Below are 25346 nucleotides of genomic sequence, written 5' to 3'. Positions count from 1 at the left end.
CTAATTCCGCAGCGCCCCCGGGCCACGGGCTGAGCATTTTTCCAGCACTCCTCCAGGTTTTAACACTGCGTTTATTTTTTTTAAAAAAAGACTTAACCCTTACTGCTTAGGTGCTTTATTAGCTACAGAGGCTCACACGGGCAGCGTGCTGGTCGAGGCCGAGTGCTTGACTTCATCCCGCTGGGCCAGACCCGGCAAGTGTTCGCGGCACGCCGTGTACTCGCCCACGTTGGCCAGCCCCGGCACCACGCAGCAGCTCAGCGCGCTGCGGTAGATGCCCATGTCGTGCGCGTCGTACCACTCCTCCGTCTTCTCATCGTAGCACTCCACGTTGAAGGTGGTGGTGAAGCCGTTGAAGCCGCCCACGACGAACAGCAAGTCGTCCACCACCTCGATGCCGAAGTTGCTGCGTGGGTTGAACATGGTGGGGATCGTGCGCCACGTGTTGGCCACCGGGCTGTAGGCCTCCGCGCTGCGCAGCCGGTTGATGCCGTCAAAGCCGCCCACCTGCCGGGCGGGGGAGAGCGGGTGAGCGTGGCCCTGCCCACCCGGGAAGGCGGCCCGGCCCCACTCACCGCATACACGTGCTCCCCGTAGGCAATGACGCCGACCCCGCTGCGCCGGCTCCGCATGGGCGCGATCACCGTCCACTGGTTGCTCTCGCTGTTGTACACCTCCGCTGTGAAGAGGCACTCGTTCCCGTTGAAGCCGCCGCAGATGTACACCTGCATGCAGAGCAGAGGGCGCGTGTGCGGCAGCTTCAGCGCCAGTCGGGCCGGATTTACTTCCTTAGGTGCTGCATCGTTTTGTAATAAGCAAGAGTGGTCACACAGAATTAAGTCACACCGTCACCTGAGGAGGTGCGCAGGGGCAGCCAGCCCGTTCTCGGAACGGCCCTCTTGCACAGCTTAGGGTCAGCTGACCCCGGACGGAAGGCAGACGGAGACCGTCTGAACCGAGATGTGCAGACTTCCTAAGTAATCCAGTTGACTACTGACTCGGGCCTTAAATACTAGTAGACATTGCACGTAATCTGGAGAGAACTTGGAGCACACAGGAAGCCGGATGTGTGTGCATACCTATAATTCCAGCTGCTAGGCAGGCAGAGGCAGGAGGACGGCAGGTCCAAATCCAGCCTGCCCAATTCAGCGGGACCCTGTCCCCCGAAATACAAAGGTCTGAGGGGGCTCGCTCAGTGGCAGAGCGCTTGCCTGACCAGCACCAGGCCTGGAAAATGGTGTTGCACTGTGAAGTGCAGAGGAGCCTTAACGTCTCAGGCCATTGGAGAAATGCAAATTAAAACAGATGCCGGGCCAGGGATTTAGCTCAGTGGTTCTGCTGCCTGCCCGGCGAGCGAAAGGTCCTCAGTTCAATCCGCAGTACCAAAAAAAAAAAAAAAAAGGAATGTGGGCTGGGGATTTAGCTCAGTGGTTCCGCCGCCTGCTTCGCAAGGGCAAGAACCCGAGTTTGATCCCCGGTACCAAAAAAAACCACCACCAACAAAAAAAACAGATGCCATCTCACTCCAGAGAGCATGGCCAACATCAGGAAACCAGACCATTAACACATGCCGGCGAGGCTCTGGGGAGAAAAGGGAGCCCTTCCCCACCGCTGGGGAGTGCAGACCAGTGCAATGTGCGGACAGGCCCCAGAAAACGTGAACTGGGGGTTCCATCCCCCCGCTGTTCCCTCCCTAGGCGTCTCTCGCGGTGGTTAAAGGCTGTGCTGCGGTGACGCGCACACACTTGTGCTTATAGCAGCGCAGTTTAAAACCAATCCTTGGGAGCGGCCTCCATGTCCATCAACGGATGAACGGATGAAGAAAGTTATTTCCACAGGGACGCACCCTGCCATAAAGAAGGGCGAACTTGAGGCCTTCTAGGAAAATGGGTGCACCCTGAGACCACAGTGTTCAGTGGAACAAACCGTACACCTCGAGTACCAAGTGGTTCCTCTTACGTCAGAAACCCGAAATATAAATAAAGAGCAAGATAGAAGCTAAAAGGAAGTACGGAGGCAGATCTTTGCCAAAGAGGAGGTGAACAGAGATGGAGAGAGGGGAGAGGGGGTGAGAAAGGGAATCCGGAGGCGCTGTGTGCGTGCACCGCCTCCACGTGCGGGAGGCCCGCTTCGCCCCCAGCAAACGGACTCAGGCGCGGGAGGCTCTGCGGGGTGTACGCATGCGCGTGGGCCTTGGCGTAGCGGCTGGCCCGGGTCGGCGCTGCGCTGCGCGGGCCCCTCCTGCCCGCACCCCGCACCTTGCTGTAGAGCGTGGTGGCGCTCGCGTCGCTGCGCTGCTCGTGCATGGGGGCGATGAGCGTCCACTGGTTGGTCTCGGGCTCGTAGCGCTCGGCCGTGTTGAGGCGCACGTAGCCGTCGAAGCCGCCCATGGCGTAGATGAAGTTGCTGAGCACCGTGACGCTCACGTAGCAGCGCCGCGAGTGCATGGGCGCCACCTGGTGCCAGGTCTTGCACACCGGGTCGAAGCGCTTGACGCTGTTGAAGTAGTCCACGCTGTCGAAGCCGCCGATGATGTAGACGTAGCCCTTGAGGTAGGCGGCGCCGTGGTAGGCTCGCAGGCTCTCCTCCTCGCAGGTCACGTTCACCCAGCGGTCGGCGCGCGTGTCGTACGCCTCGATGGCGTTGGTCGGGCTGCCGCCGCTCCAGCCGCCAATGGCGAAGAGGATGGCGTAGGGCAGGCGCGGCCGCGTCAGTGGGTTGTTGAAGTCCGAGTTGGACGGCCCGTTCATGTTGAGGTCGTACATGGCCTTGAGCGCGTTGATGATCACCGGCTTGCAGTCCTCACTGTCCTTGACGTAGTCGTTCATCTTCACGTTGTTCATGAAGTACTCGGCGTGCATGAGCGCCAAGCGCACCTGCAGGGCACAGACAGGCATCCGGGTGAGGTGGGGCTGCGGGACACCGGGATGGGCTCCGCACCCCTCCCGAAGGCTGGCTTGGGGTCGCTGTGGACTCGGCTTGCTTTGTAAATGCATAACGCATCATTGGAATATTTGGTTTAGCCCAGGCCTGGTAGTGCACCCCTGTCACCCCAGCAAGCAGCACTATGGGAGGCTGAGGCAGGAGGATCGCCATGAGTTCGAGGCCAGCCCGAGCTGCATAGTGAGTTCAAGGCCAGCCTGGACTACATAACAAAACTGTCTCACAAAATCAAATCAATACGCAAACAAACATAAATACAAAGGGCTGGGGATGTAGGTCAGTGAGAAGGCCCTGGGTTCAACCCCAATACTAAAAAAAAAGATAGGTAGTTTTGGGGAGGTGGTGTACACCCAGATACTGAAAATGAGCTAGACAAAGGCACTGGTGGGTCACAGAGCCACCTGTTCCATGGCCACTCCATTCTGTGTTGGTCTAGGTCTATTAGAAACTGAGTGTGTATCTGTATAGAATAACACCAACTGGCAGCCCACAGCTACAACTGTATGGATACTCATGACTGGGGGACTGGGCCAGCTGGTCCGGTGGGCACAGACTCATCGAATGGGGAAAGGGTGAGAAAACCTCTCCTCGCCTGAGACTAGGGAGGACTTTGGCTAAAGAATGTAACTGGAATACAAGGAACTCACAACACCAAGGGAAAGGAAACTGCAAAATTCCAGCGAATAGGAGAAGTGGCTTCTACCCAGTGCATTTAAATACAGCCCTGGGACTGTCCTACACCGGAGTGTGTCTCTTAGAGTCCCTCTGGGATAAACAAATCAAGAGAGCAATTACTGCAATCCCAACGTTCTGGGAGGCTGAGGCAGGAGGATCAAAATTTTGAGCCCAGCCTGGGTAACTTAGTGACGACTTAGCAAGACCATGGCTCCAGACTAAAAGAGCAATTGAGGATTCACAAAGAATAACTGAACTTGACCTTAGGAAGTAAAACTGAGATGTACTGCTTCCTGTTTTGGGGGTCATGGGAAATCCACTTTAAAATGGCCTCAAACACGGCGTCCTCCTGCTTGACGTTGAGCTCGTCCTTTTCTATGATGTCCCTGAGCTCGGTGACCGACAGCTCCAGGAACTCGGCGGAGACCTTCATCATCTCCTCAAAGTTGTGCAGGATGAACATGTAGGCCTTCTGCCGCAGCTCGGGGCAGTAGTAGTAGTCTGTGAGCTTGCAGATGCCGATGCAGTTGTCCAGGCACAGCTTGGACTTAAGGAATTCGCAGCAGCCCCGCACGATGCCCATGATGTTGAACTGGTCGGCAGCCGCCAGCAACTTCTCCACGTTGTCCGGGGTGATGGGCACGGTGCGTGTGTAGGCGTACTCGATGATCAGCTTCATCATGTCGGGGGAGACGCCGGGAATGTTGTACACCTTCTTCTCTGTGTTGTTCCAGCCACTTGTGAACAGAGCTCTAGAAAAGACAGGAAGCTGGCAGCTCGGAGCATTTCCTGCTGTCACAGCCCCCGACCTTCCTCCTCTCCTTGAGGTGACCCTGGCAGACATTTCCAACAAGGGCATGGTGACTGCACTGGGAGGAAATTGGTCTGAGGAAGCTGGCTGTTGCCTGGTGGGGTGGCGAACACCCAGAATCTCAGCATTCTAGGAGGCTGAGACAGGAGGCTCGAAAGATTGAGTCCAGCCTGGCCACATTCCCAAGACGTTATATCAGAAATAATACTAAAAATGGGCTGGGTTCAGTTCCCAGTAACCGGCCAAAGGAGAAACAGCCCTCTGTGCTCCTGACCACCAGCCCCTCTCCTCCACTGTCCCCCTCCCCTACTGCCATGCCCCCAGCCAGTTCCCCTTTGTGCTTCCTGCTCCCTGACCTGGACCGGGGGCATCTCCTGCCCCAGCCCCTCGTGACCCACAGCTGATCCTCCCCCTAGTGCTTAGGTTCTGAGAGGTGCTTGGCTCAGTCCGGCTCATCGTGGGGTCTGAGTAGGACTTGTGGTCCACAAAAGCTGATCTGGGTGGGAATCAAAGAAACCCAGACAACGAGCGGCAAGCAGGGGGCCTGGCCCTGCACCTCCTGGACCAGCACGGCGGGGCGCACCTGAAGTAGGAGCTGCAGCTGCAGAGGATGTTCTTGTGGGCACTGAACTCGAAGCCATTGACCTTGATGACCACGTCGCAGAGCTTGCCCTCCAGCCGGAGCTCATTGAAGATCTCGCAGGTCATGGCACTCATTTTCCTCTCCATGTGAGGCTGGGGGAAGCAGGAGGAGGTCGTGGCGCCCTCCATGTCCATGTCTCCTGGGGAGCAGCGGGCAGAGGCTGCGCTCCTGCACGTGGTGAGGGTCGGGGGCCCCTGCAGGCGGCTGTCGGTCCCCTTCCCTACTGCATCTTTCATGTCAGGCCTAGAACCCTGGGCTCAGTGAGGTCACAGCAGGACTGTGTGCTCACCATTGGCCGCTGGGGTTCCGGAACCCTGCCTGTCCCGCCCCTGGGCCCACACCCTTCCTGTCCTGGTCCCAGCTTGGGGCCGTGACCACCAGCAGCACAGGGCAGTTCTGATCCATTCCGCTCCTGTTGCCCCCTCCGGGTTGTCCAGGTTCCCAGCCCTGCAGCAGCCACCCTGAGCTCCCCAGGCTCCCTACACACTGCAGTCTGCCCAGGCAGAAGCACAAGGGCCGGCTTGGTGGCCCATGCCTGTGATTCTAGCACTTGGGAGGTTGAGGTAGGAGGCTCCCCGCGAGTTCAAGGCCAGCCTGGACTACATAGTGAGTTCAAAGCCAGCCTGAAATGTGCAGGGAGACCCTGTCTCAGATGGAAAGACGGGAGAGGGACACTGATTCAGTCTGCTGCTGCTCAGCTGCCCGGGGCTCCCAGCCCCCTGGATGTCAGTCACCCACCTTGTCCCTGAAGAAGACCCAGAAGGCCCTGTGACCTTGCTGGATGCTTAACAGAGCCCCATCCCACCCCATGCAAAACTAAATTCAGAAATGACCACTGTTAGGGGAGAGGTTTGGTTTGGTTGCTTTTGCAATAACGGATTGAACCCAGGGCCTTTGCACTGAGCTACATCCCCAGCCCTTTTTACTTTTTTTTTTTTTAGAGACAGGGTCTCACCAAGTCACCTAAACCCACCCTGGGCTTGAGCTCCAGATACTCCTGCCTTGGCCTCTTGGAGTGCTGAGGTTACAGGCCTGTGCCACCTCCTTTCTCGCTGCATTGCGGATCAACACTGGGCCCAGCACTTCCAGTCAGGCGTGTGGCCTGCAGCCACATCGCCAGCCTTGGAATGGCCACTTGCCAGAGTTTTTACTCCAGAAAGCTTGGCAGAAGAGAACGCCTGTCATCCCACCTACTCAGGAGGCTGAGGCAGGAGAATCACAAGTTCCGGGCCAGTCTGGGCAATTTAGCAAGACCCTGTCTGAAAAAAAACAAGGGCTAGGGATTTAGCTCAGTGGTGCTGCCGCCTGCCTCGCAAGCTCAAGGTCCCGAGTTCGATCCCGGTGCCAAAAAAAAAAGCCAAAAAATAAAAAAAATACAAAAAGGCTTGGGAATGCTGCTCAGGGGTGGGGCGCCCTTGGGTCCAATCCCCAGTCCGGGGGTGGGAGTGGAGGCAGCAGGAGGCCCCAGGGCAGTGGGGCCCCCCCCCACGTGAGTCGGCACCTTGGGACCCCCTCCACCATCAGAATCCGGGGTCCCCGCAGCCCGCCTCCGGCCCCGAGACTGAGCCTGCGCAGTGCGGCCGCGGGGCGTGGCCCTGCTGAGCCGCGAGCGCACGCCATGGCGGAGGCGGTGAGGCGCGGATGCGGGGCTGGGGACGGGGCGCGGGGTCCCGCGGCCCGGCTCATCTGCGCTTCACTCCCGACAGGTGCCGGCCCTGTGCGCGCCCACGGTGCGGATGCGGCGGCCGGGGCGCGTGCGCGAGCGGGTGCACGAGCTGCGCAGGGCCGGGGGCGGCCGCCTGCAGGTAGGGGGTGGGGAGGTCTGGCGGGGCGCTGCGCCCCGGGAGCGGCCTGTACCCCAACACAGCGACGTCGGGGTCTCGTGGGTCGCCGCCCCCAGGACACGGGGATCTCAGGACCCCTTCCTCCCCTGCACCCCTCTGCTCCCCGCTCTCCCGAGGGCGCCCCGTGAGCACAGCGGTCTCCCTGCCGCAGGTGGTGTCCGACTTCGACCTGACCCTGAGCAGATTCGCCCATGGCGGGAGGCGCTGTCCCTCCTCCTACAGTGAGTCGCGCGCTCCCCTGCGCGGGCATCACGGGGGAGGGCGCCCAAGGGGCAAGTAAAAGCAGTTTTGTTTTCCCAGATATTCTGGATAACAGCAAGGTCGTCAGCGAGGAGTGTCGCAGAGAGGTGGGTCTCCCCTTTGCTCCCCGGGCTACCGCCTGTTACCCAGAGGCTTCCTGGTTTAGATCCAAAGATCGCCAGATGCAGACCTAAGGAAGTTGATCCTGTTTAAAATTGGCGCCATATTCAGATCCATGTAGATCCCGATTTTACCAGACCGGAAAGAAGAAAGGAGAGACTTGGGACTTGTAAATAGCGTGTCCCCACACGACAGCTAGGGAGCCAGTGCTCTTGCCTGCAGTTTTCTGGGCTTAGGATTTGTTCTGTTTTCATGGAACTGAGGATTGAACCCAAGGACGCTGTACCACTGAGCTACGTGGCCAGCCCTTTTTATTTTTATTTTGCCTTGCTGGGGATTGAACCTAGGGCCTTGAGCATGCTAAGCAAGGCCTGTGCCACTGAGCTACAGCCACAGACTGTGTTTTATGTGAGATCTCACTGTGCTGCCCAGGCTGGCCTCCACCCTGTGATCCTCCTGCCTCAGCCTTCTGAGTTGCTGGGAGAACAGGCTTGCGCTGCGCCCCCACACCCAGCCAGTGGTACCTCAGGCTCATGGCTTTTCTCTTGTGTGGCTGTCACAGCTCACTGCTCTCTTTGACCACTATTACCCCATCGAGACGGACCCACAGTGCCCCATGGAGGAGAAGCTGCCGCACATGGTGGAGTGGTGAGCCACCTTCAGGCCGGGCCGGGCGGGCGGGTTGGGGCGGGGCAGGGCGGGGTTGGGGGGTGAGGGAGGGAGGAGGCGCCGGGCCCTGCCACAGGTGTGCCAGAGGGCACCACCAGCGATACCTCAGGAGCCCCAGGCTGCGTGGGAAACCCTGCGCAGCTGCGCTGTGCTGCTGTCGAGCTGGCCACATGCTGCCCTCCTGGGGAAGGGGTACGGAGATGGGTGGCCAGCTGTGCTGGAGGAGGGCACCAGCCCAGCCTGCAGGGGCTCCTCCAGGCTGCATCTTCCCAGGGGAGACGGGAAGAAAGCGAAGGCTTTGTCCTTCGTAAGGACCCCAGCTGGGAGAATGGCCCTGCTGGTGAGGACAGGGCCTGGGCACCCAGTGTTGGGTCTGCATGCAGGTGGAGCAGGGCCCACGATCTGCTGTGTGGACAGAGGATCCAGCGGCTGCAGATCGCCGAGGTGGTCCGGGAGTCGGGCGCAATGCTCAGGTGAGCTCCCAGGGAACTGCCTGGGGCTCGAGGCAGGGCCCTGGCCCTGAGTGGCAGAGCCCCATGCTCCATCCCACACAGTGGCAAAAACTGCTGAGCTCACGCAGAGGAGGCTGGGAGGAACTATGCTGAGGCCCAGGACGCAGTCTGGCCAGGGCGAGGAGCTGCCCAGAGTTCGCTCACTTTTCACAGCAGTAGAGACTTTTGGAGTCCCCCTGGGTGGGAGTTGGGGCGTGCACGCGTGAGTGTGTGTGTGTGTGTGTGTGTGGTGCTCGGAATGGAACTCAGAATCACTCTGCTACTGAGCTACGTCCACAGCCATTTTCTTACTTTTTATTTTTGAGTCAGAGTTGGGCTAAGTTGGAAAGTTGCCCAAGCTAGCCTCAAACTTGTGATCCTCCTGCCTCATCCTCCTGAGTACTTGGATTACAGGGGTGCCCACTACGCCTGGCAAGACTGCTTTTCCTGAGCAGGGCTCTCTGCTGGATACTGTTTTGAGACAGGGTCTCACTATGTAGCTCAAGATAACCTTAAAGCCCCTGCAATCCTGCCTCAGCCTCCCCAGTGCTGGCCTTGTAGGCATGTACCACCACGCCTGGCTGGGGGCCTTCTTTCTTGGAGGAGGAACTTGGCTCACAGAGGCAGCGTGGGCCTGGGCACCTACACTCAAGGGCTGTCCGTCCCTTGAGAAGAGAGGATTGCCCTGAACAGCTGCAGAGCAGGCGGGGGTGCAGACTTGGGGAGTGCCGGCCAGGGTGTGGGGTGGTGCAGGGAAGGAGTCCCAGGGATGCTGCCCAGTGGCAGGAGTGGTGGCGGAAGTGTTTGCCAGCCTCAGCTGCCCTCTCCCAGGCAAAGCCCAAGAGCTGTTTGTGTTTTGGCCACCGAGGCAGGATGTGTGTGGGACGTGTTGATAACAGTGACGTTGGAGGTGCCAGTGTCTTTGGGGGGAGCTGCATGGGTGAACTGCACCTGCACATAGGGTGGAATCACCTGTGAGTGACAGCAGCAGTGGCAAGAATGGCCTGCTGGCCGGACGTGGTGTTGCACGCTGTGATCCTAGCACTCAAGAGGCTGAGGCAGGAGGATTGCTGTGAGTTCAAGGCTGGTCTGCGCTACACAGTGAGACCCTGTCTCAAAACAGAGCCAGCGAGCCCAGTAGCAACAGCAGTGACGTTCAGAGCCCTTGTCCTGCAGGGAGGGCTACGGGGCCTTCTTTGACACCCTGCACCGCCATGGCATCCCGCTGTTCATCTTCTCTGCGGGCATCGGCGACATCCTGGAGGAGGTGATCCGGCAGAGGGGCGCGCTGCACCCCAACACCCACATTGTGTCCAACTACATGGACTTCGGAGATGACGTGAGCCTCGGCCTTGGGCAGGCAGGGTGGGGACCCATGAGGCGCTGGTGGCTCTGCCCTGGGTGGCAGTGACAGTCTCTTCAGAGGGACCTGGTGTGCGGGGCAGCCTGGCCCCTCCCGGGGCCCCAAGACCAGGCCGTTGCTGCTGTGTATAAACCAGTGGATGGGACTGACCGGGCATGGCAGTGCACGCCTATGACCCCAGACACTCAGGAGGCTGAGGCAGGAGAATTGCAAGTTCAAGGCCAGCCTGAGCAATTAAACAAGACCGTGTCTCAAAATAAAAATAAAAAGGGCTGGGATGTCACGCAGCAGCAGAGCTCTTGTCTAGCACGTGGGGTGCCCTGGGTTCCATCCCAGGCCTGTGGAGTAATACTGATTTTATTTAGAAAAACAGCCCAAATCTGGCTGCTGGGTGCTGCTGGGCCCCAGCCTGGCCTCCCCAAGGTTCTGGTGAGATCTGTGCCTCTCTTAGGTTCCTTCCTCGAGGCAGACAGGGCAGCTGGTGCCGCACAGCCCCAAGCACAGTCCCAAGCCCTGCGCTGTCCCATCTTGGTCCCCAGGGGCTCCTGCAGGGGTTCAAGGCCCCTCTCATTCACATCTTCAACAAGAACAGCTCTGCTGCCGCCAGTTACTTCCAGCAGCTCCAGGGGAGAACCAACGTCCTTCTCCTCGGGGACTCCCTGGGGGACCTCAGCATGGCGGACGGGGTTCCCGGGGTGCAGAATGTCCTCAAGATTGGCTTCCTCAACGACAAGGTGGGTGAGCCAGGCCCTCCCGGCTTCCTGCGAGTGGAGCGTGTTAGGGGCACCGGCGCTGGCACCACCGGGTTTGCCCCAGCAGGTGGCCGTGTGCTTTGCTGGGGTGTGGGGGTGGCCCCACTGGCACAGGTGTGGGGTCCCAGCAGCCCGGCAGGTCCTGGGCAGGGCCAAGATGATGCCCGGGGCATCTGTGAGCCCTGCTGCCCTCCTTTTGGTCCAGACAAGGGTCTGTTGGGGCAGCCCGTGCCCCTCGCCCTCCCGTGTCCCCTGGGGCAGGACCCTGTGGCCTTGGGCTCCTTGCACTAGGCAGCTGAGTCAGGCAGCCGGCCATCCTCCTGGCCCTGCCTGCTTGGGATGCAGTGCCCTGGGAGGCACCTTGGGCACCGAGCGCCTTGCCCACAGGTGGAGGAGCAGCGGGAGTGCTACCTGGACTCCTTCGACATTGTGCTGGAGAGGGATGAGACGCTGGGTGTGGTCAACGGGCTGCTGCAGCACATCCTGTGTTCGGGGGCCTGCGGGAGCGCACAGGGCTCCTGAGGGCATGCACAGCCGTCCCCAGACACAGGGACCCACTACCTCCTCCCCACGCCTCTGTCCTCATGACCCGGACCCCCGTGCGTTGACATCCTGTGGTCACCCTGTCCGTGGCTCTTAGAATTTTTTTAAACTTGGAAAGCTGTATTTTAGACAAATAGAATGGGTAAAGCGGGTGCAAATTAAAAAATGAAAAGACAGAGCTGTTCTTTTTTTTTTTTAAGTAGAAAAATTTATTGAGAGAGAGTTCCTGAGAGACAGGAGGGGACCCAAAAGTGGGTTGCCAAGGAGCCCACTTCTCTGAGAAAGTTTTATAGAGCAAAATCACAAGGTGGGTACAATGTGGGCCAAAACTAATCAATAGGATTACAAGGATGGCCACTTGGCTAGCACTAATCCAGTAGCAGAAGGGCACGTGGACGACATCACCAACCTCGGTGGGCAACTCAGACTCAGGCTTAGTCTTGTGTCAGGGAGGGTGGGGCCCTCCCTAAGGAGATAATGGTTTATGTGGAGAACCTCTGTCAAACTTTTTTGGGGGGATACGGGGAATGGAACTCAGGACCTTGCAGTTGCTAGGCAGGTACAGTACCACTGAGCTAAACCCCCAGCCCTCAAGCCTTTTTTTAGACTTCAGGGGTTTTTTTTGGTACTCGGAATAGAACTTGGGACCTTGTGCTTAGGAGGCAGGGGGCAGAACCACTGAGTTAAATCCCTGGCCCTTCAAGCTATTTTTTATACCGTAGGAAAATATGTAAATCTGGCCATTGTGATTTTAATCTTCAGATGCGCCTCCAGCCACAGCTGTACTGTGTTCTCATCCTCTGTACTGACTCCCTCGAGAGCCTAGCCCTGTCTGACTGCCTATGGTATCTCCACCTAACTCAGCTGTCTATAATACTCCCCCTTGAAGAAGTACCCCTAACTGCCATGAGGGACAGGGGCCGATGACCACTCTGGCCACTTCTGGCTGAAGGGGGTTGTAGCTGTGATTGGCAGTCAGAGATTCTCTTCAGAGGGTCTATCTAGGGGCCCTGGATAAACACCGGCTGTTCTCGTCTTGGGTAGGCGTATAGCTTTGAGTCTGGAGAAGACAGGGTTAAAGAAATAGTTAAGTATGCATGGGGTAAACAGTAAGATGAACAAGACTATTATGAATACAACCAACAAATGTTTCCACCAGGAGGAGGAGCCAGTGATAGTCTCATGAACAGGGAAAGGAGAAGGTCCAGGGAATTTCAGGATCTGACATGGCCCTCACCTGTCATTTTTATTTGTTTTTGGTACCGGGGTTTGAACTCGGGTCCTTGTGCTTTTGTGGCAGGCGACAGAACCACTGAGCTAAATCCCTGGCCCTGTCATTTACTATCTTGAACAGCCATTGAGATATTAGAAGGATCAGGAATGTACACGCGATATTCAGGTTTTATGATTGTGCAAGTGACCTCTTGTGCTGCTGTTAGAATGTCTAATACCATCCGATTTTGGAGGATGACTTGGGTCATTAATTTTAGTTCTTCATTTATTTTTTTATTTTTATTTTTGGTACCAGGGATCGAACTCGGGGCCTTGCGCTTGTGAGGCAGGCACTGGAACCACTGAGCTAAATCCCCAGCCCAAATAATTATTTAGAGTTTTTTTTTTTTCAGTACTAGGGATCAATTACTTCTTCATTTAGGAGAGAACGACCAGTTGAGGTGTTAAGACCCATGGAACATAGTCAAGGCCTCTATGTGTTGCATGGCATTGTCTAATCTTAGGGAAGAGACAAAGATGGAAGCCAAATGATCACACCAATGAAATACACTCCTAGACCATCGATGTTGTAGGTGGGGTAAGTTTGCAAGTTGACACCGCTTCAGTCCAGGCAGTTCTGCTAGGCCTCGGGGCAAGGTCACCATGTGAGTCTGGGTGTGTGCCCACTGCTGGGCCTCCAAACCCTGGTGCTCAGGGGCAGGGGCCATGGTCACTTCCCTTGCGGCAGTCATGGCTTTCAAGAGCCTGGGTATAGCTGGGTGTGGTTCTGCACACCTCTAATCCCTGCACTCTGGGACGCTGAGCCAGGAGGGTTGTGATTTTGAGACCAGGTTGAGCTACATAGCAAGACCTCATCTCAAAGAAACAAGAAGATCCTAGGTGTGTTTACATTCTATCACTGTAACACTTCTCGGCCTTTTGGGTAAGATCAAGTGTACATTCTATCACTGTAACAGAGGACTTGAAATAATCAACTTAAAAGGAGAAAAGGTTTATTTTGGCTCTTGGCTTTGACGGTTCTGTCCTTAGGTGAGGAGGCCCATTCCCCTCATGGCAGCTGGTGGTGGTGGGGGGACCAGGCCCTTGGATTCAAGGGCACCTCAGTAGTGCCACAGGCCAGGAACCAAGCCTTTGCCCCACCACCCTCAGGCTGGGACACCCAGACCAGACCACAGCCCTGAGCTAGGGCTGGGCTCATAGGCAGTGCTTGGTACCAGCCCAGGCAGTCCTCAGGAGACCCAGTCCTGTCCCTGGTGGTGGTGACTCCAGGCAAGTGGCCTGATCCCCAGGACACTGTCCTGGTCCCAGTCCCTGTCCTCCAGCCAAGGGAGAGGAGCTGGTGACAGCTGGGAGGTCACAGCACAGGGCAGTGTGACCCCTGTGTGGCTCCTTTAGTCCTTGAGCCTCGTCATGTGGGAGGTGGCGGTGTCTTTCCCACTCAGCTGGGATAGTGAGGGGACAAGGGCCCTCTGTCTGCGCCACGCCTGCAGGCCCATTCCTTGGACACTGCCCTCAGCAGCCTGGGCTCCTGGTCCACCCAGGGCGCTGTCTGGGGTGAAGGAGGCCATGGCATTGCCTAGTTTGTCTCCTCTTTCTGTCCCAATCTTTGGGTCAAAAGTCCTCTCCCCAAGCTGGGCTTGTGGCCCATGCCTGTAATCCCAGCACTCTGGGAGGCTGAGGCAGGAGAATCTTAAATTTGAGCCCAGTTTGGACAGCCTAGTAAGACCCTGTCTCAAAATAAAAGATTAAAAAGGACTGGGGATGCATCGCAAATCAGAGGCCCTGGGTTCAATTCCCAGGACTCCCTGCCCTTGCTCGCCAAAGACCACCTCCTAAGACCTGTGGTTTAACCTTTTATTTGACACCGGGAAGGGAGCGGGCACGGTTTGCCCTTGAGTGTGCAGAGCTCCACGGGGAGGTTTCTCTCCGTGGCCTAGGCCTCTGCGAAGGCTTTTTCTGCCCTCAGCACCTTTCTGGGTTCCTGGAGATGGGAGACTCGGTGAGCGGGGAAGACCAGGGGTGGGGACCCCAGCCTAATCTGGGGTCCAGAGGGAGGGGAGCAGGGGCCGGTGGAGCCCAGCAGCCCTTTCCCAGGAGCCGGGCCCTGGCGCCGCCACGGGGCGGGGCGTGGCCGCACCCTGCCAAGAGCCCGGTGACAGGGTCCAGGGCCTGCCCCACAGCGCAACTGCGCGCTGGCGACCCCCGTCAGGGCGGGGCCCCGCTTTGGCACCACCTCTCCTGCGTCCTGAGCCGCCCGGCAGGGGGCGCTGCGGCAGGTCAGTCCCGCTGCCGCTGTCCCTCCGTGACGCGGCTCAGAGCTCCTCGTGGAGGCGCTCCTGGTCCTCGTCCGACTTCAGCTTCAGTTCTGCGGCCGTGATCCTGCCGTCCTGATCGCGGTCCTGGTTCCGGAACATGTCCCCGATGGTCTTCTCGGGGTCCTGCCCGGGCAGCAGGCGGCCCTTGCCCTCCTGCACCTGAGCCTTGATGAAGGAGGAGAACTGCGGAGAGGCGGGAGTTAGGCCGGGGGGCGCCGCCTGGAGCAGGCAGGGTCCTCGGAGGCGGAGGCGCAGGTGGTTGGAGGCGGCTTCCCAACTGAGACACGGGAGGGGAGGGGCGCGCGGAGGGCGAGGCCGAGGGGCATGGCCTGCAGGTGAGGTATGGGGAGCACCGGAGCACCGGGCGGGGGTGTGGCCTGAGGTGGGAGGGGTATAAAGGACTGGGTGGACACCGCGGTCATGGGGGCTCCTTTGGGAGGGGCGTGGCCTGGGAGGGCCTGCCCAGGAGGGGCCGTGGCCCGAGGCCTGGCTTGGACAGAGGGCGTGGCCCTGGCCGGCCGCAGGGAGCAGGTCTCCCGGCAGGAGCACTGCGGGGGGCGACAGGGAGCATGGGCGCGCTGGCTTCCTAGCCTGGAGGTGGCTGAGTTCCTGACCTACCTCCTCCGGGGGGACCTCTCCGTCCTTGTTGAGGTCCATGTCTTCAAACAGGCTGCTAGGAGGGTCCTTGTGCCACACAAAGAGGTAGCCGTCGGGGAGCCCGTCCTCCCGGGACACCAGCTCCACCTCGAAGAGCAGCACGGCACTGCCAGGCACCCCGCGGGCTAGGCGGGAGGGGGCCCATCAGCCCACACAGCCCCGCTGCCACCGGTTCCCTCCTGGGTTGTGGGATGCCCGAAGAGCCGGGCCCAAGGGTTTCCTGCCTCCCCCTTCCCACTGCCACTCGGCGAAAAGGACCAAACCCTGTGGCGCCCGGCCTCCGTCTCACCTCCGCTCTCGCCGTGCGCCAGGTGCGGGGGCACCACCAGCCGCCGCCGCTCCCCCACACACATGCCCTGCAGGCCCCTGTCCAGGCCCTCGATCACCTTGTTGGCCCCCAGCGTGGCCTCCTGGGGGGCCGCGAAGTCGTGGCTGGGGAGGGCAGAGCCCGGGTCAGTGTGGGCCGGGACACACCCGCAATTCCAGAGCCGTCCCGGGCACCCCAGCGCCTGGCACTGGCCCCGCACGGCCTGCGGGGCTGCTGTCCCCTCCCTGCAGAGGAAGGGCGCTCGTGCTGCCCACTGGGAAGGGACAATGGGCACAGTGGGAGGCTGCAGTGGGGTGCTGATGGGGGACCCCGACCCACGAGGAGAACAGCCTGGTGCCATCCATCAGCGAGCAGTTGTAGTGGTAGCGAATGAAGTCCCCGAGCTTGGAGGTCTTGTTGCAGGGCTCCGAGGGTCTCAACAGGGTCTCGATGCCCACGGGGTCGGAGGGGTTGTGGAAGTCAACGATGAGCACATGGAAGATGAGCACGGCGGAGCCCGGGATCTTGTTTCCTGAGGCCAGGAGGGGGAGGGGTCAGCTTCGTCTACTCTCACCCTGGAGACCCAAGTAAGGGCAGGGTGCCTCCAGTGGCCCAAGGACGGAAGCTGCTGACCAGGAGGGGTCTCAAATCCAAGTCTGTAAGCCTGTAATCCCAGAACTAGGGAGGCTGAGGCAGGAGGATCTTGTGGCCAGCCTGGGCTACATATGGAGATCCTGTCTCAATTTTAAAGAAACCCAGGCTTCTTTGCTCCTGCGGCTGTGTGAGGTCCCCATAGGCAGGGTGGTGGGTGGGGACCGCCCTGGGGTAGCAGGGAAATGGGCAGCGTCCCTTACCGGTGCCGTTCTCCCCGTAGGCCAGGTGGGGGGGCACGGTGATCCTGCGTAGCTCGCCCATGCATGCGCCCTGCAGGCCTTGGTCCATGCCCGGGATGATGTAGCCCTGCCCGATGTAGGTGTCGTATGTGTGGTTCCGTGAGTAGCTGTGACAGAACAACTCGGAGGCCGTGAGGGGTCGGCGGGGCCCTGCCCCATCTGGGGCCTGGCCTTGCTGCCCTGGCCCTGCCACCCTGGGACCCTCCAGACCTGGAGTCGAAGGGCGAGCCGTCCATCAGCGAGCCGTTGTAGTGGTACCGCATGAAGTCCCCAGGCACTGCCTTCCGTACACAGCCGGCCGGGAGCTCCAGCGTGTCCACCTGGACCGTGTCCTTGGGGTTGTGGACATCTACCAGCAGGATGTGGAAGACCAGGGAGGCCTGTGGGGGGATCACGGTCCCTGTGGAGGGCATGGGACCTGAGCCAAACAAGCAGGGAGCAAATGGAGGCTCGGGAAGGCCCAAGTGGGCTTCCAGTGAAAAGACATTTGCTCTCCAGTCCTAGTTCTTGCGCCTTCTAGCGGCCAGAGCCAGGTACCCAGGGTCACCACCAGCCAGAGCCTCTGTGAGTCAGAATAAAGCCGCTCTTGTTTGCGAGGCAATCACCAAGGACTGGATTTCACCTCTACCTGCCTCCTTGGCTGGAAGCCCTTGTGCACTACACAACCCGAGCAACTGTTCCCCTCTTCTGAAGTCACCCCAGCCGCTATCTGCCCTTACCGTAGCCTTTCTCGCCATAGGCCAGGAACGGAGGGATGGTGACCCTCCTCCTCTCTCCGGGACACATGCCCTGCAGTCCCTGCTCCATGCCCTTGATCAGCCAGCCAGAGTCCACGTAGGTGTCATAGGTGCCGCCCCGGCTGTAGCTGCAGACAGAGGGCCGGTGCTGTTTGTTGGGGACCCCCTCCTCCGCTAGCCCACAGCGCCGGTCCAGCCCCGCCGTACCTGCTGTCGAAGGGGACGCCATTCAGCAGGGAGCCGTTGTAGTGGTAGCGCACGAAGTCACCGGCCTGCACCATGCGCGGGCAGAGCGGCGGCCGCAGCAGAACGCTCACCTGGACCGTGTCCGCCTTGTTCCACACGTCCACCAGCACCACGTCGAAGTACAGGGTGGCGTCGGGGGGGATGAGCCCCGCTGTGGATGGGCCGGAGGTCTGGGCACCCCCCCCACGCGCGCTCCTGCTTGCCCGCGCTCCCACCCGGGCTGCCCGTGTGCTCACCCACGCCGATGCTGCCGTAGCCCAGGTGCGGGGGCACCACCAGGCGCCGCCGCTCATTCACGCACATGCCCATGAGCCCGCGGTCCATGCCCGTGATCAGCCGCCCCACGCCCACCACGATGGCCACCAGGCTGCTGCGGTCGTAGCTGGGGATGGAGGGACGGGGTGGGGGAGGCGGAGGGCTCAGGTCCGCACCCTTCCGCCCACCTCTCTGTCCCTCCAGGAGGCGCAGAGGGGGGTGTGCCCTGCTCCCCCTCCCGACACCTCAGGGGGCCGGGCTTTGCTTGGGGTGGGGGTGGCAAATGGGCACTGCTTCCGGTCACCAAAAGGAAGGCAAACCAGGCACAAGGGCCGTGGAGCGTCTATGAGCTCTCACTATATGCCAGCCTCAATGCTTGGCACTTTACACTCATTATATTTTTTTTAATTTTACTTATCTGTTTACTTAGTTGCAGTACTTGGGATTGATCCCAGGGCCTTTACACTGAGCTGCATCCCCAGTCCTTTTTTTTTTTTTTTTGGTACTGAGGATCAAACTTGGGACCTTATGCTTGCAAGGCAGGTATGGTGCCACTGAGCTAAATCCCCAACCCTACCTGTTTTCAGTTGCATACTTTTAAGTTTTCGGAAGTAGAGACTTTTATTTGGATCACAGGGGACCATGGGCCAGGTGTGAGGATGGATCATTTCCAGCACTCAGGAGGCTGAGGCAGGCGGATGGCAAGTTCAAGGGCAGCCTGGCTCACACTGTGAGACCCTGACTCCAGAGCAAAACGAAACAAAAAACCCCAAGAATGGGGAGGGGATGAACTATCAGCTAGGTGATAGTGCGTGCCTATAATCCCAGCACTCTGGGAGCCTGAGGCAGGAGGATCACAAATTCAAGCCCAGCCCAGGCAACTTAGCAATTCAGTGAGATCCTGGATTCTAAAGAAAATAAATACATAAAGTTTTCCAAGCTCAGCTCTTAAGAGCTGAGCCCCAGCCGGGCTCCCAGGGTCCCCACCTGGGAAGCTGGCCCGGACCTCCCGCCCTGGCCAGAGGGCTCCTGGCTGTGTTCCCAGCTAGTTTGTCAGTGCTGTGTGGTCTGCTCTGTCCTTGGCCAAGGCCACCCTGTTCTGCACGCCTGGACATCTCAGACCAGCCTAAACAAGCTGCCCCTGAAGCTTAGCGCCGGCAGCCCTTGTCGACGGCGTGGCCCAATTTGAACCCAGGACCTTGCACTCAGCTCCTATTCTTGCCCTCTGCACTGCCAGGCTTTGCACTCAGGGCTGAGGCTGGGCCATGTGGGCAGGGTCTTGGGCGGTGACGTCCCATGGTTTGGGGGTTGGCAGGGTTACCCAGAGGCTGGCACAGCCCTGCCTGGTCCCCGCCAGCCGGAGTGGGCAGACCGGAGGCCCCAGGCAGCAGGGTGGGTGGCAGTGTCAGCCTGGTAGAGGCAAAATGGAGGAGGCAGCCTGCAGGGAGGCATGAGGAGTTTGGGTGCCCTGGTGCCCATCTGCCTGGGGACATGACGGAGCTCTGCCTGCCCGGCTCCTCCTGCCGTCCGTCCACCATGGCCACCCCTTCAGAAACAGCCGCGAGCGACCACAGGCACAGTGCCCCGCAGTCTCTGAATGAGGCGGCAGCAGCGGTGGCACGGTTCTACTGTCAGGTGCTGCCTTTGGAGTTGGGGGTGGTGGTCTCCGGGGGACCACCAGTCTGGGGGGCCCTCCCTCATGCTGTTTGTGGTCAGGGCGTCCTGGGGTGAATACAGGGATGCAGTTTTAAAGGAAGAACAAGCCGGGTGTGGTCGTGCATGCTGGTAATCCCAGCACTCTGGGAGGCTCAGGCAGAAGGACGGCAGTTTGGGTGCAGACTGAGCAATTTAGTGACCTAGCAACATTAGAGGGCAGGGATGGAGCTCAACGCCCAGGCCCTGGGTTCAATTTCCAGTGCCACAGAACGGAGGGAGGTGGTAAGAGAGGCCCCGGGAGCCACTTTTACCTGGAGTCAAACTTCCTGCCGTCCTCGAAAGTGCCGTTGTAGTGGTAGCGCACGAAGTCCCCCATCTGCACCTCGCGGGGACAGGCCCTGGGGATGTGGTACCTCTCAATCACCACGTCTTCCAGGGGGCCCCCGGCCGGGCTGGCGCGGCCCAGCGCCCTCCCCACGGCCTGCAGCGCCAGCAGGGCCTGCAGCAGGGGCAGCCGGCCCGGGCGGCCCGCGGGTTGCATGGTGCTGGCGCGGACGTGGGCTTGGAGAGGCGAGGCGGAGGCCTCCCCTCCTCTTCCCAGCGCTGGCTCCCCCTCTTCCTGTCCCCCACCTCCACCCTGGCCCGTCCACGTGGAAGGGGGGCTGGGGACACCCGAGGTGGCCGGCCGGGAGGGAGGGCCGAGTCGCAGGAACCCCGCCCGCGGCTCCCCCAGGTCCGGGTCCCCGGGGCGGAGGCTGGGCAGGGAGGCGGGGAGGGAAAGATGAGACGCCGGCCGGGCGGACTCCGACGAAGTTAGCTCGGCGTCCTTTTCCGGAGCCCCCGGGTCCTAGGACCGGGCGGGGGCTTCGGCTCCTTCCGCTGACCCCGAGCCCAGGCCCCCGAGGGTGAGGCCAGGCCGCGTCTCCACGCCCCTCCCCGCAGTGCCCACTCGGTCCCTGGGAGTGGCTGCGGGGGTCGTGGGTACTGGGGGACGTGGGGTGCGGGGCGCGTGGGGGACCGGGGCAGGCGGGGCGGACAGCCCGGCAGCCGACGTCCCGGGTCCGCCTCCCTGGTCCTGTCCGGGGCGCAGCGTGGGGAGGGGCTTGGCGGGCTCTCACGCGGGCGTGCAGCGAACCCCACGCGCTCTCCTCCGCAGGGAGCGCCCGCGATTGGGCGTCGGGGCTGTAGGAGCCTCCGCGGGGCAGGGTTGACGACCCTGTCCACCCTCTCCGTGGGCCCTGTCGTCCCTGGGCGCAAGGGATCGGGGCGCGGGTGCGGGGCGCAGGGCGCGGGCCTCGGGTGGAGCGCGAGGTACTGGACCAAGGGCGCGGATCGGGGCGCGGGCTCGTGCGCGGCCATGGCGGCCGTGGCGCGCGCGCTGCTCGGCCTCCTGCTCCCTCTGCTGCTCCCCCCGCCGGCCGCGCGTGCGCAGTACGAGCAGTATAGCTTCCGCGGGTTCCCGCCCGCCGCGCTGGCGCCGCTCGCCTCCACCTACGGCCGCGCGCTTGAGCTGTACGAGCGCGGCGCGTGGCGGGAGAGCGCGCACGGGCTGGAGGCTGCGCTGCGGCTGCACCGCCTGCTGCGAGACAGCGAGGCCTTCTGCCACGCGCGCTGCGGGGACCCCGGAGACCCCGGTGGCCCCGGGGACCCCGACGGCAGCGAGGCCTGGGCACAAGAGCTGCGGCTCTTCAGCACCGTCCTGCAGCGCGCCGCCTGCCTGCGCCGCTGCCAGAGTGAGCTGCCCGCCTTCCGCGTGCCCTACCCGCCGCGCCAGCTGCTGCGCGATTTCCAGAGCCGCCGGCCCTACCTGTACCTGCACTATGCACTCTTCAAGGTGGGCGCCGCCAGGAGAGCGCGAGGGACGGGCGCCCAGGATGCACACTGCGCCCCACCGACCTCGCGCTCCTCGCTGTCTGCCCCCAGGACGATCGGGTGGAGAAGGCGGTGGCTGCGGCCTACACTTTCCTGCAGAAGAACCCGAAGCACGAGTTGACCGCCAAGTATCTGGCCTACTACCGGAGCATGGTGGACATCCCTGATGAGTCCCTCACAGACCTGGAGGCCCAGCCATACGAGGTGCAGGGCAGGAGGAGGATGCTTAGGACCCCGCGCCCGTGCCCGTAGGATGTAGAGGAGCAGAGGGATTGGGGTCTCCCTGACCCCCATGTCCCCCCCCAGGCCGTGTTCCTCCGGGCTGTGAAGCTCTACAACAGCGGTGATTTCCGAAGCAGTGCCGAGGGCATGGAGCGCGCCCTGGCCGAGTACCTGGCCGTCTTTGCCCGGTGTCTGGCAGGATGCGAGGGGGCCCAGGAGCAGGTGGAATTCAAGGACTTCTACCCGGCCATAGCAGGTACCCGCCTACCGAGGGCCGACACACGGGGGCACAGGTGTGGAGCAGCTGCGAAGAGCTCCTGCGGACAAGACCCAGGGTTCAGGGGTGTTGAGGTGCCGGGCGTCCCAGAGGGGGGCTAGGAAGGTGCCAAGCAGATGCCCCAGGTGAGAAATCCCACCATGAGCCGGAGTCGCTGTGCACAAAGCTTGCCACCCACACTGCTCCTGGTGACCAGCGGCACATCCTGGGCCAGGAGGGAGGGCAGCAGCCAGAGCTGGGGCCCACCGAAGCCCCCGCCCTGTCCCCCAGATCTCTTTGCAGAGTCGCTGCAGTGCAAGGCGGACTGTGAGCCCTCTCTGACCCCCAACGTGGGCGGCTATTTCGTGGACAAGTTCGTGGCCACCATGTACCATTATATGCAGTTCGCCTACTACAAGTGTGAGCCAGGGGGCAGCACAGGGCCTCCCCGGAGCCTGGGGTCAGGGGATGGAGCCAGGGTCTGGGGAAGGCTGCGTGGGAACTCGTGGACAGAACTGGGGCCTCTTGCCAACAACTAAGCACTGTCGGCTCACAGAGCCCGGACTCGCTCATGCGGACCTCCCCAGGACCCACTGCACTTTGCAGATGGGGAAACCGAGGCTGATGGAGGGCAAGAGCTGTGAGTGCCGTGGCTATGAAACGCAGGGCAGGAGGGACAACAGGGCTCTGACGCCAGGGTTCGGAGGCTGGGGCTGGGGCTGGGGGTCCCTCAGCATGGCCATCCTCCCAGCTGTGCTGGCCAGCTCAGCCTCCGGAGCCCTGGGCTGCAAACTTCTCTTTTGTAAAATGGGGGCAGCAGTGAGGGGGGCCTCCGGGCACCTGGCACCCGGGATGCACCACGTTTGCTTGTTTGCATGGGAGGGAGCCACTGTCCCCAAGGGCCTGGCAGGGTGACTCCTCACTGTCCCACCGCCCACAGTGAACGACATGCACCAGGCCGCCCGCAGCGCTGCCAGCTACATGCTCTTCGACCCTGGGGACAGCGTCATGCAGCAGAACCTGGTGTACTACCGCTTCCACCGTGCACGCTGGGGCCTGGGGGACGAGGACTTCCTGCCTCGGGAGGTGGGCACCAAGTTCAGCTTCCAGGCAGGGCAGGGCAGGGTCTGGCTGCTGTGTGGCCAAGGGACGTCACTGACCCTTCTGAACCTGGCACTGGCAGACAGGGGGCAGGGGCAGGAGACCGGGTGGCTTTCCTGTGGGTGACAGAGATCGCTGATGGGTCCTGGTGCTCTCTCCCCGAGCCCCAGAGGCCCCCAGCCCAGTGCTCCGGGTGGCCGTGTCTGCCTGATCAGCACGAGCTGCCGCTGCTCCCCCAGAAGGACAGCAGGCTTGGGTGCAGATCCCTCCTCTGTCCCTGTGGCAGTAGGACCTGCTGACCCCGGCCTCCTTCCCCTAGGAGGCCTCGCTCTACTACAATCAGACGACTGAGCTGCGGCAGCTGCTGGACTACACTCATGCACACCTGCAGGCTGATGACGAGGTCAGTGTCCCAGCCTCACCGGGCCTCGGGGTCCCAGAACTGCCCTTCTCTGCTGGCCCTGGCATCCCCAGGACCCTCTTATACCGCCCCAGGCCCAGCTTGGACTGCCTTCTGTGTAGGCAGGTCCAAGGCCCTGAACTCAGGGCCAACCCCGGCCCCTTCCTCCTGGGGCACCTGGCTCCATCTGGCCTCACACCGCGTGGGAATGACAGGGTGGCTTAAACCTGGCCACTCCTGGCTAGTCTCAAGCGAGTCCGAAGTGACATCTCCACTTTGTGGTGGTGAGAGTTAAGTGAGATCAAGGGGGAAAAGTGGGCAGGGCGTGGTGGTGCACACCTGTGATCCCAGCACTCGGAAGGCTGGGCCAGGAGGATCCAGGTTCAAACCCAGCCTGAACAACTTCACAACTCAGGGAGACACCGTCAGAAAAAACAGGACTGGGGATGTAGCTCAGTGTGGAGGCTGTGCGTCCATCCCTAGTGCTGAAAAATACTGTCAAGCCCTGGGGGAGCCAGCCTGAAGTAAGCTCTGACAGTAGGAGCCAGTTGGTGGCTGTCACCTGTCACTTGCTGCCTGCTGGCATCTACCAGCCACCAAAGGTGCGGTCCCTGTCCCAGGTCTTGTGGGGAAGGAGACTGTTGCTGGAGAGGTCCAGGCGGCCCAGGGTCCTGGCAGCAGGGGGCATCAGCGAAGGTCCCCGGGCTCAGGCCCGGCTCTTCGGGCTCGGCTGGAGCTGTCCAGGCAGGGCAGTGCCAGGGTGGCTGTGCCCTGGGCAGGCTGGATGAGGGCTGCAGTGCTCATCGTCACAGGGCCAGACACCCATGCCATTCTGCCGCTTGACCTCAGGGGGCTTGGGGGACTGAGATGGAATAAGAGTCCCCTGGCCAGGAAGGAGCTGGCTGGGCCTGCGCCCCCAGTGACCCTGTTTCACCCCTCACCCTGAGCCCCTCCAGATGGAACTGGAAGGGACGGAGCCACCCCCCGAGCCCCAGCGGCCCCTGTCCGATGCGGAGTTTGAGGGTGACGGCGACTACGAGGAGGGACTCTACGCAGACTGGTGGCAGGAGCCGGATGCCAAGGGGGACGATGCCGAGGCTGGTGAGGGGGCCCTCTGCTGGGGGTGTCCTGGGTCCCAGGGCTGAGACCTGTCCCCTCCTCCTCCAGCAGGGCCAGGCCCCAGGCCAGGGTGGGCAGTCAGGGCTCATCCCTGTGCCCTCCTCTGCCTTTCAGAGCCAGAGCCTGAGCTGGCGTGAGAAGGGATCACCCGAGGGGTCACCACACCCCTGGACAGCTCAGGAAGCAGGGCAGCAGCAAGCACTATTTATGAAAACCTGACCATGGACGCCGCTGGCCTGTCCCTACCAAGCGCGGTGCTGGCTCATCTGTGTCCGGGTGTGCAGGGGCTGACGGGGTCCTCTGCTTCCTGGGTACCCCCTGTGGGAGCCCAGGCCACAGCTGGAGGCCCGGCCTGAGTGTCGGAGGGACAGCGGGGCCGAGGAGCACTGGAGCAGGCGTCCAGGATTTCCCGCATAGACCGTCGGTGCTCAATAAATGTTCGCGGTTGGTGAATGGTTGTCTGCTTGCAGCGTTCACGGGCGTGGGGCAGGCGTGAGGCAGGAGTGGGGAGGACACGGGCGACACCTCTGGCTGGGAGCCGGTGCGATCCGCATCGGCCACCAGGGGGCGCGGGCGAGGGTCCGGACGGGATGGGCGCCCTGTTCCGGGCTGGCACCGCTCCTGCTGGGCGTGGTGGATGCCAGGGGGCGCCGAGGGCCCTTGGCTGCCTAGCCCCCCTCATGCGCAGGGCCCACTGCGCCTCCCCGGCCCCACCTCCCTGGACCACCACGGTGCACCCGAGGGCCAGAGGCAAAGTCCGGCTGCCGAGGGCCAGCGATCTCGTCCTCCGTCCTCCGGGCAGGTGGGGCGGAGCCGTGGCCCTGCCCATCCCATCCTCCCCAGGCTGGCGGCGATGCCCTGGCCAGCCCGGCCGCGAGCGCGAGCTCTGGAATCCCGCGCGTGGCCGGTGTGTGGGTCCGCGGACGGCCGCTCCGGCCTCGGGACTGACCGAGCGCTGCGTGTGCGAGCTCAGAGTTCACGCC

General features: G+C 61.4%; 4 protein-coding genes across 11 annotated transcripts; 2 read left to right on the top strand and 2 right to left on the bottom strand.

The window, feature by feature from the left end:
- Positions 1-68: 68 nt before the first annotated feature.
- On the bottom strand, positions 69-5406 carry Klhl10 (kelch like family member 10). Of its 2 annotated transcripts, none has more exons than XM_004859384.4 (5): positions 5013-5406; positions 3881-4370; positions 2259-2876; positions 612-725; positions 69-507 (listed from the first exon to the last, which is right to left on the bottom strand). In XM_004859384.4, exons 1-5 carry the CDS (start codon positions 5306-5308, stop codon positions 133-135), a joined length of 1893 nt encoding a protein of 630 aa, XP_004859441.1. In that variant the 5' UTR covers positions 5309-5406; the 3' UTR covers positions 69-132. The 2 variants fall into 2 exon arrangements, with proteins under 2 accessions (XP_004859441.1, XP_004859440.1); XM_004859383.4 differs by having other exon boundaries at positions 576-725; positions 5013-5405.
- Positions 5407-6648: 1242 nt separating this feature from the next.
- Positions 6649-11270, top strand: Nt5c3b (5'-nucleotidase, cytosolic IIIB). The gene is made up of 9 exons (XM_087202311.1): positions 6649-6702; positions 6779-6877; positions 7068-7137; positions 7217-7263; positions 7839-7924; positions 8329-8418; positions 9613-9775; positions 10339-10533; positions 10939-11270. The coding sequence occupies exons 1-9, from the start codon at positions 6691-6693 to the stop codon at positions 11071-11073; spliced, it is 897 nt and encodes a 298-aa protein (XP_087058437.1). The 5' UTR covers positions 6649-6690; the 3' UTR covers positions 11074-11270.
- Positions 11271-14167: 2897 nt separating this feature from the next.
- On the bottom strand, positions 14168-20233 carry Fkbp10 (FKBP prolyl isomerase 10). 2 transcript variants are annotated; one of them, XM_021240329.2, is made up of 10 exons: positions 19705-20233; positions 17719-17864; positions 17444-17633; positions 17219-17364; positions 16710-16917; positions 16461-16606; positions 15946-16138; positions 15589-15731; positions 15261-15424; positions 14168-14825 (listed from the first exon to the last, which is right to left on the bottom strand). In XM_021240329.2, the coding sequence occupies exons 1-10, from the start codon at positions 19932-19934 to the stop codon at positions 14640-14642; spliced, it is 1752 nt and encodes a 583-aa protein (XP_021095988.1). In that variant the 5' UTR covers positions 19935-20233; the 3' UTR covers positions 14168-14639. The 2 variants fall into 2 exon arrangements, with proteins under 2 accessions (XP_021095988.1, XP_004859444.1); XM_004859387.4 differs by having other exon boundaries at positions 16710-16899; positions 19705-20176.
- Positions 20234-20750: 517 nt separating this feature from the next.
- Positions 20751-24816, top strand: P3h4 (prolyl 3-hydroxylase family member 4 (inactive)). Of its 6 annotated transcripts, none has more exons than XM_021240332.2 (8): positions 20751-21227; positions 21317-21469; positions 21572-21743; positions 22035-22163; positions 22684-22829; positions 23164-23247; positions 24201-24341; positions 24478-24816. In XM_021240332.2, the coding sequence occupies exons 1-8, from the start codon at positions 20751-20753 to the stop codon at positions 24580-24582; spliced, it is 1407 nt and encodes a 468-aa protein (XP_021095991.2). In that variant the 3' UTR covers positions 24583-24816. The 6 variants fall into 6 exon arrangements, with proteins under 6 accessions (XP_021095991.2, XP_004859896.2, XP_021095990.2 ...); XM_004859839.4 differs by having other exon boundaries at positions 24201-24345; XM_021240331.2 differs by having other exon boundaries at positions 24192-24341.
- The last annotated feature ends 530 nt before the right edge of the window (positions 24817-25346 follow it).

This window comes from Heterocephalus glaber, unplaced genomic scaffold (genome assembly GCF_053883595.1).
Source record: "Heterocephalus glaber isolate CG9 unplaced genomic scaffold, H.glaber_assembly_v1.0 deba00001773, whole genome shotgun sequence".
NCBI lineage: Eukaryota > Metazoa > Chordata > Mammalia > Rodentia > Bathyergidae > Heterocephalus > Heterocephalus glaber.
This window is presented reverse-complemented; position numbering and strand designations above follow the sequence as displayed.